At 43.2% G+C, this 13527-nt stretch overlaps 1 protein-coding gene across 1 annotated transcript in view; it reads right to left on the bottom strand.

Moving 5' to 3' along the window:
- The window catches only part of OSBPL5 (oxysterol binding protein like 5), a 161758-nt gene that overhangs the window by 44295 nt on the left and 103936 nt on the right, over window positions 1-13527 (bottom strand). The window contains exons 3-6 of the mRNA XM_066626068.1: window positions 7397-7467; window positions 3914-3994; window positions 2250-2351; window positions 774-977 (exon numbers count right to left, since the gene is read on the bottom strand). Coding sequence (XP_066482165.1) covers window positions 774-977; window positions 2250-2351; window positions 3914-3994; window positions 7397-7467 — 458 coding nt within the window. The remainder of the gene's footprint in view (window positions 1-773; window positions 978-2249; window positions 2352-3913; window positions 3995-7396; window positions 7468-13527) is intronic.

Below are 13527 nucleotides of genomic sequence, written 5' to 3'. Positions count from 1 at the left end.
TATAGAGGATGCAACCTAATTAAAACAGGATAAGTGCAGGGTGGAAGGAAGTGTCATTTTACACTTGGAGAACAAAGTCAGTGAGAAACTGTAAGACACATCTAGGGTATTTAAGAACAGATGACACCCCAGAGCCTCAACAAAGCTGGCACCTTTTCCAAGCTTTAGAAATTAAATCCTTAACATCAACAGCTTGTTTCCATAAGAATATTTTAGTGCCCAGTATCCTTGGTTCTCAGCACTTAAGGTAAGCCTCCTCCGAGAGAGAAGGCTGAGTACCACAGGCCCCGAATTACGACTACGTGAGATATCAAGAAAGGAGCTATTCCTCACAAGAAAAAACCTGGTGAGAAGAATTTCAAATGCACCACTATCCTCCAAGGTTAGAGTAGGAAACTGTAGTACTATAACCCATGTACAAATACTGTTCAGACATTATAATATCTGCGTACAAGACTGCATTGAGGGTCCTTGGGATTGTGCCATGCTAGCACCACCCCTGCCAATGATGTACCCATGCTTAGCCGCCATCCCTACAGGTTCAATATTATCATTATAAGTGCTGAATGCACAGACAGAGTGGGGCTAAGTGTACAGGTCCCTGGCAGCACTAGCGTGTTCTAGTCATGGAGGCCACTCCACACAATCTGGGGCACAGATATTACCGTGCATAATCAGGGCTACGGTCTCCACCAAATGAGCCGCTATCACTTTCCACTCCATCTGCTTTCTCTCTCCCAAAACCCTGCTGTCAAGTTCAGCATTGCACTTACCTTCACAGCCCATATCGATTGATCCAGAGGATGAAAAAGTTTGAAACAGAAGCCATCTTTTTTGGACGGTCTCTCAATCAGCTCACAAGAATGAAGCAAAATCGTGCCCACCCACTGCCCGGTCTTTGGTGTTTTGTAGATCAGCAGCACTCCCGGTTTCAGCACACACCACAACTTGGTCCAGCTTTTCAGAGTCCCACGAATCTGAGGAATATGAATGAAGAGCATTCACTAGAGCAAACTATTCCTATCCACTGAAACATGTTTAAAAACCAACCTTGCGAACACAGCCAAGACTGTGATGCCTTTATTCGGAAAGCAAACTCTTTCCCAAGCATCTTCCTGTGCTATTCCACATGAAGTAACTAGGGACTGAAGCCAAACTCCCAGTGGAATTGTCCGAGAAGAGGAGGACTGGTTCTCCAAATAGCTCATTAAGGGGAAACCACAATTTTCCCCTTGCCATATGACCCAAATGCTGCTTCTAGGCCGAGTCAGTGTTGCATTAAAAAAAACAAAAAACAACTCCCCTAGGGAAGCCTCATATATCAAAAAGACAAAAAGTACACACAGAAGTACTTTAACTCACATATCTCTTGGAGGGTCTTGAACAATACCTATTCCATCTGCTTTTTTTGTGCAGCAGCCTAGTTAATGTTTAGGTACCTTCCCAGAAAGGTTCCAGAAGGTACCAGAAACAAAAAAGTGTTTTACCTTTTTATACATTAGTTGCGGACTCATAGGGATAAGTTCGCCAGTTCTCTGTCTCCCATACAACATCAACAGGGACATCAGTACTGGCTGCTAATAATAGATCTGAATCAAAACCCAAGTCTTTGTCTGTATTTACATATTGATTTGCCTGTGCAAAATACTGAATGATGCTTCCATTCCTGGGAAGTCATTGTCAAAGTCCAAAGGTTCAGCCATAAACATGTGTATACATTATGTATATGTGAGGCCATTTGTCAATCCCTAGTATCGCCAAGTGAAAGGATCTCAGGTAGCAAATCCTTGCCCCAAATTCAGCAGATCTGCAAGGATAGAAGCACCATCAATTGGATGGTATAAATCATCTTCTGAACTTTACCCTAAAAATAGAATAAATTTCTAACTTTGCAACATAAATAATTCCTGTGTGTGTCACAATTCACATTGAGTGGCTTTCAGACCATTAACTGGCTTTTTAATCATTTAAAAGTGGCACTCTAGCCCATGTTGCAAAGTATTCCAAAATGAAAAGGTCTTTTGGTCAGCTACTGTGCTATCCATCTTTCACAATTTCCCTTAGTCCAAATTTTATCATCTGCTTTGCCACACGCAAGTCTCAGATCAAAAGGTGTATTGCTTCAGTTTATGTTTTTCAAACAGTTCTATTTTCAAGAAGGTAGCCAATGGATTATGAATGTACAACCCTAAAAGCTGCTCCGTGTCCTCATCCCTGTACTCTTAAAATGATGGCTTGCAGAAAATTACCTTCAACCAATCTGCCATAATGACCACACTGGGATCTTTCAAAGCACTGAAGAGTTGTTTGGTGGCTCTTTTCTTCTCCTGCCTGTAATTTTTTTTCTGCACCTGTTATACCACAGAAATAAAATAGTAGTCACAAATACAGTTTTCTCTTTCTACTGCACTGGTAAAAAGAGGGAGAGAAAAATGCTTGATAAGACAAAACCATACAGTTCACTGAGAAAAAAAACACAACAGATGTCACAGAACTCATGGACAGCTAATGCAGCATCTAATACAACAGCAGCTGTAATATCCGTTTCTTTATTTTCTGGAACAATTGTTATTGACTTAAACCTGAATGTAGCCATGGACACTGTCTACAGTTACTCATTTTCTAAGGGTCTGTTGGCAAGACCTGCTACGGACATGCTCTATAGTTCTGGCCCCCTGTTCTCTATAGAGTGAAACATAGTTTGAAGAGGCAAATGCTTTCCCCAGGAAGAAAAGTTTCCCATGATGTTGAGTATTGGGCTCAAGAAGAAAAGTGTTGGGCTCTGAAGAAAAAAATCACCTTATTCTGCCAGAGTCTGCCTGCACCCTGTGGAGATCCCATCATTACTCCAGGTCCCATCATTGACCGAAATGTGACTGGTGTCCCAAGTCCTCACCAGTCACATCTCAGTTGCATGTCCTGGGCACAACCGCAGAGAAGATGTTCTCTGCAGTTATACCCAGCATATAGAATTGGTTCCTTCAAGAACTCTCCTAAAGCCTCGAATGAGGGCTGCTGCTGACTGGAGAGGTTTTGGCCAGGGTCTGACAACCTGTTCAGTTCAGTGACCCATTTATAATTATGTAATGCTGTCCGTTTTTATATTTCCTATTATTTTGCCACTGTAAACCATCCTGGGTGATGGGGTTTTTTTTGTTGCTGTTCTTTAAAAAAAAGCAGAACAGCAGTTTATACATTTTAAAATCCACAAATAAATATATTCCCATAATTTTGTCAGCTGCAATGTGCTGCCCCAGAAAATGTAACGAAAAACTACATTTCCCTATATGAACCTCTCCACACACTGCATTTGTCATCCACTCCATGTCCCACCATCTGCAGCTGGTAGGAACATGACAGGGTCTTTTCAGTGGTATTCCTCCCCAATTATGAAAACATCTTCCCCACTCTGTCTGCTTTTAAGTAGGTGTGAAGACTTTTAGCTTTCATCTTTTCTTGGTTTGTGTTTGTCCCTCTGCATCCGTTTTCTAAAACGCATTTTACTGTTTTGGGGGATTGAAATCTGCTTTGGTGGGTAGGTGGCAGCCTTAAATGGGTGGAATGGCAGCCTATAAATATGTTAGTGAATAATGTCCAAATGTGATGTTAGTAATGTGATGATCACTGCAAAACACCCCCTCTCCCCCAAAAAAAGATTTACAGTAAGTTATTATATTAAAGGAAAAAGTCTTAAGGAAAATGCAGCAAAAAACCTATCATTTGCTTAGTGAAGCCACTATTTTTATTTAGCACACAATTCACTCCATGATAAGAGAAGAACAGTGAAAATGTCTGGTCCTGCTGAAAAAGGAGAGAGGCATGGACAAGGGCAAATTCTTCCAACTCTCTCACGGCAATAGTTCCGTGTCAACCAGGGTGAATCTTCTGTACCACACAGCCAAACTATACTTACTTTCAAAGTTTCTTTCTTGTTGTTTTTGCCAGTAGGAGAGACACACTCTTTATCAGACCCATTGCAAAACTTGAATTCACTCTAAAAAGAAAGGAATTGGGGAGAGTTAACAACAACAACAACAACAACTTTATTTTTACCCCGCCTTTCTCTCCGAAGGGATTCAAGGCGGCTTACAACAGGTTAAAACAGATTAAAAACATAATTTAAAACAAATAAAAACATTAACACATATAATAAAAACAGCAGTCAGATAAAAAATTTCCCCCATTCCTTCTCCCAGCATTAACCAAGTTTTCACATTACATGTGCACTTTCACAAATTATGATTAACAAGGATCATGGTCCCCTTGTAAGTCAAGCAACCTAGTTCCCTACTCCCTCATCTTGTTCCTTCCTTGCACAGTCCCTTTAAGTTTAAAGGGATTGTGCGAGGAAAGAGCTAGATGAGGTGGAGGGGAAGCAGCCACTTACCTGGCTCCTTCTTGGCAATCTCTTTAAATGAAACAAAGTCTGGGACATGCTGAGGGTTCCCAGCATCACCTGCACTTCCTATTTTGTCAAGAAATTGTGCAGGAAGGAGCAAGGCAAGTACAGTCGATCCTTCCTGCCTGCGGATTCACTCATCTGTGAGGAGCAGGAGGGCCACCTTGTCTTATCCGCTGACTGTTCTCAGCTATCCACAGCTGCTTGCTGCATCCACTGGCAGCCATTTTCAGCCCTACTCCTGCCATTCTAAAGTATTCCCTGCAATCAGCAGCATTACAACCGCTCCACAGCCATCCTGACACTATTGGGGCCATTTAGAACTCTCTGCAAGCCTCCTGAAGCTATTTGCAAGGCCATTTTCAGCACAATCCACACTACTCCAAAGGTCTTCGCTGCATTCAGGACTTCTCCACAGCCATCCTGACGCCACTGGGGCCATTTAGGAGCTCTCTGAAGCTATCCATGACAGCCATTCTCACACTATCTGCGCCATTCTAAAGGTACTGCATTTGGTGCTGGCATTCCTGACTGGCAGCCCAATCCTGAGCTGCCCAGTGCACGGGGCTGCAGCAGTGCCGAAAATGGCTGCTGCTGCATCCAGCGCACCCCAGGCAGCTGCTGCTGCCTCCTTGGGAGAAGGGGACTTTTATCCCCTTCCCCCAGGTAAAGCAAGTAGCCCCACAATGGGGCTACTCGATTGTACTGCGACGCGAGGGTCGGCATAGAATTAAGAGCCACCAAGTTGGGTGAACGACCTGATACAGGGGCTCAGGATCTGGTGGAGTAAAGCTCTTCATCGTGGCATTCAGATTACTTACAGTTCATCTACACTGGCCTCTAGAGTGATACCTGTATTCTGAGGCCATCAACTACAGAAGTACAATGCTCACTTTGTTCCAAAAGGAGAAGGTGGCAATGTGATAGCGTTTATTTTTGGATGAAGCATTTGGGTTTTCCTCTCATCACAACTATATGTGCATACACATTTGTGCTGGGATATCAAAGGAAATTCATGCTTTGGCAATAACAAAAGTCCCTAGAATGCCTGGACCCTGACCATTTTGTTCCTGTAATCACACCTGCCTGGACACTATCAGAGCATGAACTTCCTGCCAACTGTATCTGGTTCTGCCTTCTTTGGATGCTGCAAGCAACCAATATATTACTTTTGTTGATAAGCGATATATAAATATTCTTAATAAGAACAACCTTGTACATAACAAGGATTGGGGCCTATTAGAAGGCAACTCATGAAAGCTGAAAGGCATGGACATTCATATTATGCTGCAAGTCCTATTGCCATCTGCATCCAGGTCCCCAGACTCACTATGAAAGGAGGGACAATAGCAGGACTGACAGATATATTCTAGTTACTCAGCTAGTATTTCTCTTTCTCTCAGATGAATTTATCTTGCAACATTTAAGGGTGTTCCTTCCAAGAGGTAGTGAAGGACCAAGTGCTAGTGACCAGTATTTTTTGTCACAGCTAGAAATATTACAAAAAAGAACAAAACAGATAAATATGTAGCGTGTGTTTTTCCACTGAAGTCCAGGCATAAGAAAGGCTTGCTTGGAAAGACCAGAGACAACGGAAAAGTCTAAGCCAGGCTGCTGTTTGTAGCAGGTGTGAATTGTGTTTGTGGTTAGAGTGCCTTCCCAGATGGACAGGTGCCCACTTCATACTTGATGTTAACCAGCAGGATTTCCCCTCCACCAATGGAGAGAGGGGAAAAAACCAGTTCCTAGAAAGATGACATGAAGCTCAAATCTGCTGCTGTGGAAGTTTACCATTCTGCAGACAGATCTTCAATGCTCCCAGTTCATGACTTGTTATTATTGCAATATCCACGATGAAGAAAAACAGGATTACATACTTTTTGCCCTTACCTTTGAAGCTCTCCACAGCCATATCTCACTCTCCATCTCTGCTCTTATTTAACATCACCACCGGAAGTGGTTTGTACTTGCTATTTTTGAACATTCCAAGCCTCAGGGCTCCCCACACCTCTGGCTGATTGGCCAAGTCTACAGTAAGTAAAAGCACCCTCCCAACAATGTGATCCTGGGGGTAATTTGCTGCCTCCCCCCTTCCCCCACCCCTTAAATGGACAAGGGAAGCATTACATGAACTGGTGAGTCGTGACCCACCAGTTTGAGAACCACTAGCCTAGGGGTTTAGAGATTAGAATTTTTGATGCTGCTGCATTTTTATATTACTCTTTCTACCATTTTTTGTTTTGTAGAACATTGTAAAATATTTTGTGTATTTCATATTCAATATTTATTCATTTAAACATTATTAGCAACCTTGACATTTTTAAAATGATAAAGAGAGGATACAATTTTTTTTAACAATGAAATTCATGAAACAGCCTTTGCTCACATTCATCCTTGTCTCTGCCTCCGTCATGGAGTAAAAGGATTACACTCCATGGGCTCATGAGTGTTCTCCATGGCACATAACAGACAAAGTGTTCTGCTCACTGAAGAGCACTTGAACACCTCTCCACTGAAGCCTGGATCACAGTCAAAATAATTCAGTAAGCAAGGTTATAATTAGCTGACAGTTTTACTAACAAAGAAGCCTAGTCTTTTTTAAACATGACATTTTTGTTACCAGTTTGCAGCCCGTAGGTGCAGCTCCTAGAAAAATGTGCTTCAGCTGTTAGTTTTGAAGTTATGGCGTACAGTGCATTGGCTTCTTCACAACCCTGTCCCAGCCCGCGGGGGCCTGGTGTTTAGGTTCTGGTTAAAATGAAAGCTTCTGAAGTACTCAGGCAAAGGCAAATTTACTTGCTGGCCCTAGTTGAGTTCATTCTCAACCACGTCAGGGTGAAACAGATGTGACGTTATTTTAATTTAATTTAATCTAATCTAATCTAATTAAGCATTCTGTTGTTGTTGGCCAGGATGCAAAGAATGAGAGATCAGGTCACAGGACTACATTCCCAACCCCTGCCAGGACAAAATGAGAGTCCTTATAGGCCTCATTACCTTAATAGAGTTTGGAGTCTGAGGAATCTCATCCTTCAACACAGGTGGACTGTTTCCTTCCATGTCTTTCCCTGAAACACAACAGCAAAGACTGACGAGTTTAAAACATGGCAACAAAAACAATCACATGAGGCTTTTGCCTCAAAGAGAAACAAAAGCAGGAACATTGGTGTCCCCAAACAGGAACAGCAGAATAAGTACATGAACATGCAGCATAACCAACATTCAACCCAATACTGCAGAAGGGAATGTTGAAGAACTATCACACAACAGACCTCCTGACAATTGTTCAGATCAGCTACAGAGGCCACCAGGTTTTTCACTTTGGAACTTCACATTTTTGCCTGCTACTCCTTTCTGCCAAGGTCTGCAAGTCCACCAGTTTTTTCTTTACACTAAATCAAGCATGTCCAAACTTTTTGGCAGGAGGGCCACATCATCTCTCTGACACTGTCGGGGGACGGGAAAAAAAATTAATTCACATTTCAAATTTGATTTACATAAATTTACATAAATGAATATATTAGAGATGGAACTTGCATGAATGAATGATAGTCTTGCAATAGCTCAAGGCCTATAAAAGGCCTTGCACAAAGCAAGGCTGTAGGGTTAGAAAACAACCCGGGAAAATTTGGCCTGAATAAGGTAAAGCCTAAGCTATGTGAAATGCTGAGTCACCATGAATCAGGTGAACTCACTAATTGTAACAGGTGTCGAGCTTGCATCAGGAGGAGGAGACACCACCCTCCTAATTCCCGCACAGTGCTTTAAAAGGTCTGCAAGAACCATCATGTCCCTGGGAAGGCAGGGAAGCTGTTATCGTGTATGTAGCACATTGTGCTGTCTTTATGTTTCGTTATTATGCTGCTGTTATCTCCACTGTAAATATAGACTGAACTAATGAAGAATTTGTGTCCGAAGTACTCTTTGTGTGGGCTGAGAATCTGAGGCTTTATTCCGCTGGCGGCAAACAGATAAGACGCTGCTCCTTCCCCGACAAAGGCCGGCCTTTCCTTCACTGCCATTGCTGCATCATAGACATGAAACAGCAAGCAGTGGAGGGAGCCCTCATCCCACAGCTCACGCAAGAGGTCAAAAGTCACCCTCATGCTGAGAGCAGTCGTGTCGGGCCAGTGTGGGCTCCTGTAAATCTTCGGAGGGCCAGAGGCTTGTTGGAGACTGGGGGCTCCCCATGGGCCAGATTGGGAGACCCTGAGGGCTGCAAGTGGCCCCTGGGCCGGGGTTTGGGCACCCGTACACTGGATGACTAGCAGCCAAATGTGCAACAGAGTCCATTGAAAAGCATCATACCTGAGGCAAGACGAAGAAATACCCATTCACACATGATGGTTATCACTTGATTTGCAAGTGCTGCATGATGACCATGCATGTGGGAATCAGCTCCAAACCCTACGCTTGGGAGTAAAGCCCACTGAAATCTATTTGTCTTCTTCATGCCTCAGTCAGTATATCATAGCCAGTTGCCTATCAGTGAAGGTACTGCCTTTGTGAAGAATGTTTTTGCTTCAGTATGACATTTTTTGAAAGACAAAATTCTCCCTTCCTCCTATATTGCTCAATCTAGCTTTATGTCTAGAGTGAAAATCAGTTCTGATGTTCAAGTGGTCTTTCTTTAAGTACATGACTGACCTATTTTGTCAGGCTCAGGCAGCCTGCTCAGACAAAGATTTATTACCTCCAACCTGGGCTAAAAGCCTGGGCCTACACGCAACAGCCATATTCATTGAAACCAATGGAGCTACTGCCAAACAAATACTGGGATCAGGGCCATCCTTGTTCCATCATACACATTCATGCTGTACATACTACTAGATATTTGTACAATGGTGTTTACAAGGACAGATGATTACTGAATGAATGTCTCTCCCTTTCTGTGAATATGAGTTTCATTGAAACAGAACATATGGTCCACAATGCCAATTAATTTTAATGGGAATCACAAGACTGATTCATGGTTCACATACATGCAAATACACTTCTTTGACAGATTTTTTTTTAAGTCACACCATCCCTCAATTATTGATTTACACCTTAAAAAGAAGCAGCATTCACATCTGAAACAATTTTTACCCAGTGCTGCCAAAGCAATATTTTCTAACGCTTTTTTCACTGGATTATATCCTAAATGTCACTGAAAAGTTTTAATCCAAAATCTTTTGGATCAGCACGTAACTTTAGGTTAAATGGATCTCCTGGGCACTATATACACTACAGCTTCAGCATGACTCTTATTTCAATGCTTCTAAAGCCATTTCAAAATTTACCTCTTAACAGTCTCAAAACAGAAGGAACCTATATGTGAGTCACACACAATTTCTAGCAAACAAGAACATAAGAACAGCCCCACTGGATGGATCAGCCCCAATGGCCTGATCCAGTGGGGCTGTTCTTATGTTCTTATGCCATAGGCCCATCTAGTCCAGCTTCTTGTATCTCACAGTGGCCCACCAAATGCCCCAGGGAGCACACCAGATAACAAGAGACCTCATTCTGGTGCCCTCCCTTGCATCTGGCCTTCTGACATAGCCCATTTCTAAAATCAGGAGGTTGCACATACACATCATGGCTTGTAACCAGTAATGGATTTTTCCTCCAGAAACTTGTCCAATCCCCTTTTAAAGGCGTCCAGGCCAGATGCCGTCACCACAACCTGCGGCAAGGAGTTCCACACACCAACCACATGCTGAATAAAGAAATATTTTCTTTTGTCTATTCTAACTCTCCCAACGCTCAATTTTAGTGGATGTCCCCTGGTTCTGGTGTTATGTGAGAGTGTAAAGAGCACCTCTCTATCCACTTTATGCTTCCCCTGCATAATTTTGTATGTCTCAATCATGTCCCCCCTCAGGCATCTCTTTTCTAGGGTGAAGAGGCCCAAACACTGTAGCCTTTCCCCATAAGGAAGGTGCCGCAGCCCAGTAAGCATCTTAGTCGCTCTCTTTTGCACCTCCTCCATTTCCACTATGTCTTTTTTGAGATGCGGCGACCAGAACTGGATGCACTTCTCCAGGTGTGGCCTTACCATCGATTTGTACAAAAGCATTATAATATTAGCTGTTTTATCCTCAATACCTTTTCTAATGATCGCAAGCATAGAATAGGCCTTCTTCACTGCCGCTGCACATTGGGTTGACACTTTCATCGACCTGTCTACCACCACCCCAAGATCTCTCTCCTGATCTTTCACAGACAGCTCAGAACCCATCAGCCTATATGTGAAGTATTGATTTTTTGCCCCAATGTGCATGACTTTACACTTACTGACATTGAAGCACATCTGCCATTTTGCTGCCTGTTCTGCCAGTCTGGAGAGATCCTTCTGGAGCTCCTCACAATCACTTCTGGTCTTCACCACTTGGAAAAGTTTGGTGTTGTCTGCAAACTTAGCCACCTCACTGCTCAACCCTGTCTCCAGGTCATTTATGGTTGAAAAGCACCGGTCCCAGGACAGATCCTTGGGGCATACCGCTTTTCACCTCTCTCCATTGTGAAAATTGCCCATTGACACCCACTCTCTTTTTCCTGGTCTTCAACCAGTTTTCAGTCCATGAGAGGACCTGTCTTCTAATTCCCTGACTGTGGAGTTTTTTTTAGTAACCTTTGGTGAGGGACCGTGTTGAACGCCTTCTGAAAGTCCAGATATATAATGTCTATAGGTTCTCCCACATCCACATGCCTGTTGACCTTTTCAAAGAATTCTATATGGTTCGTGAGGCAAGACTTACCCTTACAGAAGCCATGCTGACTCTCCCTCAGCAAGGCCTGTTCATCTATGTGTTTTGAGATTCTATCTTTGATGAGGCATTCTACCATCTTACCCGGTAGAGATGTTAGGCTGACCAGCCTATAGTTTCCCGGATCCCCCCTCTTTCCCTTTTTAAAGATCAGCGTGACATTTGTTATCCTCCAATCCTCTGGCACCGTGGCCATTTTGAGGGACAAGTTGCATATTTTAGTCAAGAGATCAGCAATTTCATTCTTCAGTTCCTTAATAACTCTTGGGTGGATTCCATCAGGGCCCGGTGACTTATTGATCTTTAATTTATCAATGAGGTCTGAAACATCTTCTCTTTCAACCTCTATCTGACTTAATTCCTTGGTCAGGAGGGGCTGTTCAGGCAGCGGTATCGCCCGAGGTCTTCTGCCGTGAAGACAGATGCAAAGAACTCATTTAATTTCTCTGCCATCTCTAAGTCTCCTTTTATCTCCCCTTTCCCTCTCTCACCATCCAGAGGGCCAACTGCTTCTCTGGTGGGTTTCCTGCTTCTAACATATTTGAAGAAGCTTTTATTATTCCCCTTAATGTTGCTGGCCATGCGTTCCTCATACTCTCTCGTGGCCTCCCATATCACCTTCTTACATTTCTTTTGCCACAGTTTATGTTAATAATAATAATAATAATAATAATAATAATAATAATAATAATAATAATAATAATAATAATAAAAAAACTTATTTCTATCCCGCCCTTCTCCCTAAAGGGAACCAGGGCGGCTAACAACATATAAAACAGATTAAAACATAATTTCACAAACAGATAAAAATACATTAAAAAACACATTAGCAGAACCCATAAAAACAGTAGTCAGATAAGAGTCAGAATAAAAGAGCATAAAACAGCAGTATTTAGAGGAATCAAGCCTGTAAAAGCAACTAAAAGATGTATAAAAGATGTTAAAAAGGCAATGAAGTCAGAAGGCTTGATTAAACAACAAGGTCTTCAGGCCTCGCCGAAAAGTCTCCAGAGAGGGAGCCATTCTCAAGTCAAGGGGAAGGGAGTTCCACAACGTTGGTGCCGCTACTGAGAAGGCCCTATTTCTTGCCGCCGCCCCATGTACCTCCTTAGGCGGCAGCACTTGTAAAAAGGCCTTCTCTGATGACCTGAGAGGACGAGCCGGATTGTACGGGAGTAGGCGATCTCTAAGATAGCCTGGCCCAGAGCAGTATAGGGCTCTGTTATGTTCCTTTTTATTCTCCTCATTATTTGTTTATGTTCCTTTTTATTCTCCTCATTAGGGCAAGACTTCCATTTACGGAAGGAAGCTTCCTTGCCCTTCACAGCCTCTCTAACTTGGCTGGTTAGCCATGCGGGCTCCCTCCTGGATTTAGTAGAGCCCTTCTTTCTTTGTGGTATACACCTCTGCTGGGCCTCTATTACTGTTGTTTTAAGCAGCCTTACACTAAGCACCTAACACTTTTAAGCACCTAACACTAAGATACAGTTTCTTAATAGCCTCACCCACTTCTGAAAAACAAAGACTAAAAAATTATCTCAAAGATATTGTAACAAAAGCAGACCATTTTTCTAAACCATACGGTATTCAAGTGATCTTAAAATCCTGAGGTAGGAAAAGAGAAGTTTTCAATCGTTTTCAGAGTCTAAATGCAAGCCTATAAAACTTTACAGCAGTGGTTTTCAAACTGTCAGGGAGAGTTTGAGCCACTCTAAGTTCTTGTGCGGGTGGGGGGAGGCAGCGGGGGCGGGGGAAGGCAGCTCAGGGGGGCTGCAGGGGCTTGAATCCATTTACCCAAGCCTCCTGCAGCCTCCCAGGGGTGCAGGAAGCCTTGCGTGACCTTCTGCTTCCACTTCAGAAGTGAAAGTGGAGCGATCGTGCTCCACTTCCACTTTAGTGGAGACGGGACACGATTGCTCCACTTTCACTTTCAGCCTGGGGATAGCGTCGCTGCTTCCTCTCTGCCTCCAGGCTGCCCCCACCCCTTAAGGGGAAACAGGCCAGGGCCCACAGGCAGGGGCGTCGCGATGTCCCGGTTTGAAAAGCCCTGGTTTACAGGAACAGCTACTAGGAGAACATGCAAGACAGACTTCCTGGAGAACTGTAAGCCTAAACCACAAGGTTTTCACTGATGTGGACCACCCGTATATAACCTGTGATATTAGAAATGAAGGGTGTGGTTCATTAGAGGCACTGAGGCCTCCCACTGCTTCTCTTGTGCAAACACTTTGCCAACAGGTAGCCTTGATCCATTCTAAACAAGAGCTGTTTCTTTAACCTGCTGTTTAACATTAGATCAGTGGTTCTCAAACTGCGGGTTCATGGCCCACTAGTGGATCTCAACCAATTTTTGGTGGCTTGCAAAACTGATAGGGT

This window comes from Tiliqua scincoides, chromosome 1 (genome assembly GCF_035046505.1).
Source record: "Tiliqua scincoides isolate rTilSci1 chromosome 1, rTilSci1.hap2, whole genome shotgun sequence".
Lineage (NCBI taxonomy): Eukaryota > Metazoa > Chordata > Lepidosauria > Squamata > Scincidae > Tiliqua > Tiliqua scincoides.
The sequence above is the reverse complement of the archived record's forward strand: the minus strand, read 5'-3'. Positions and strand labels throughout refer to the sequence as shown.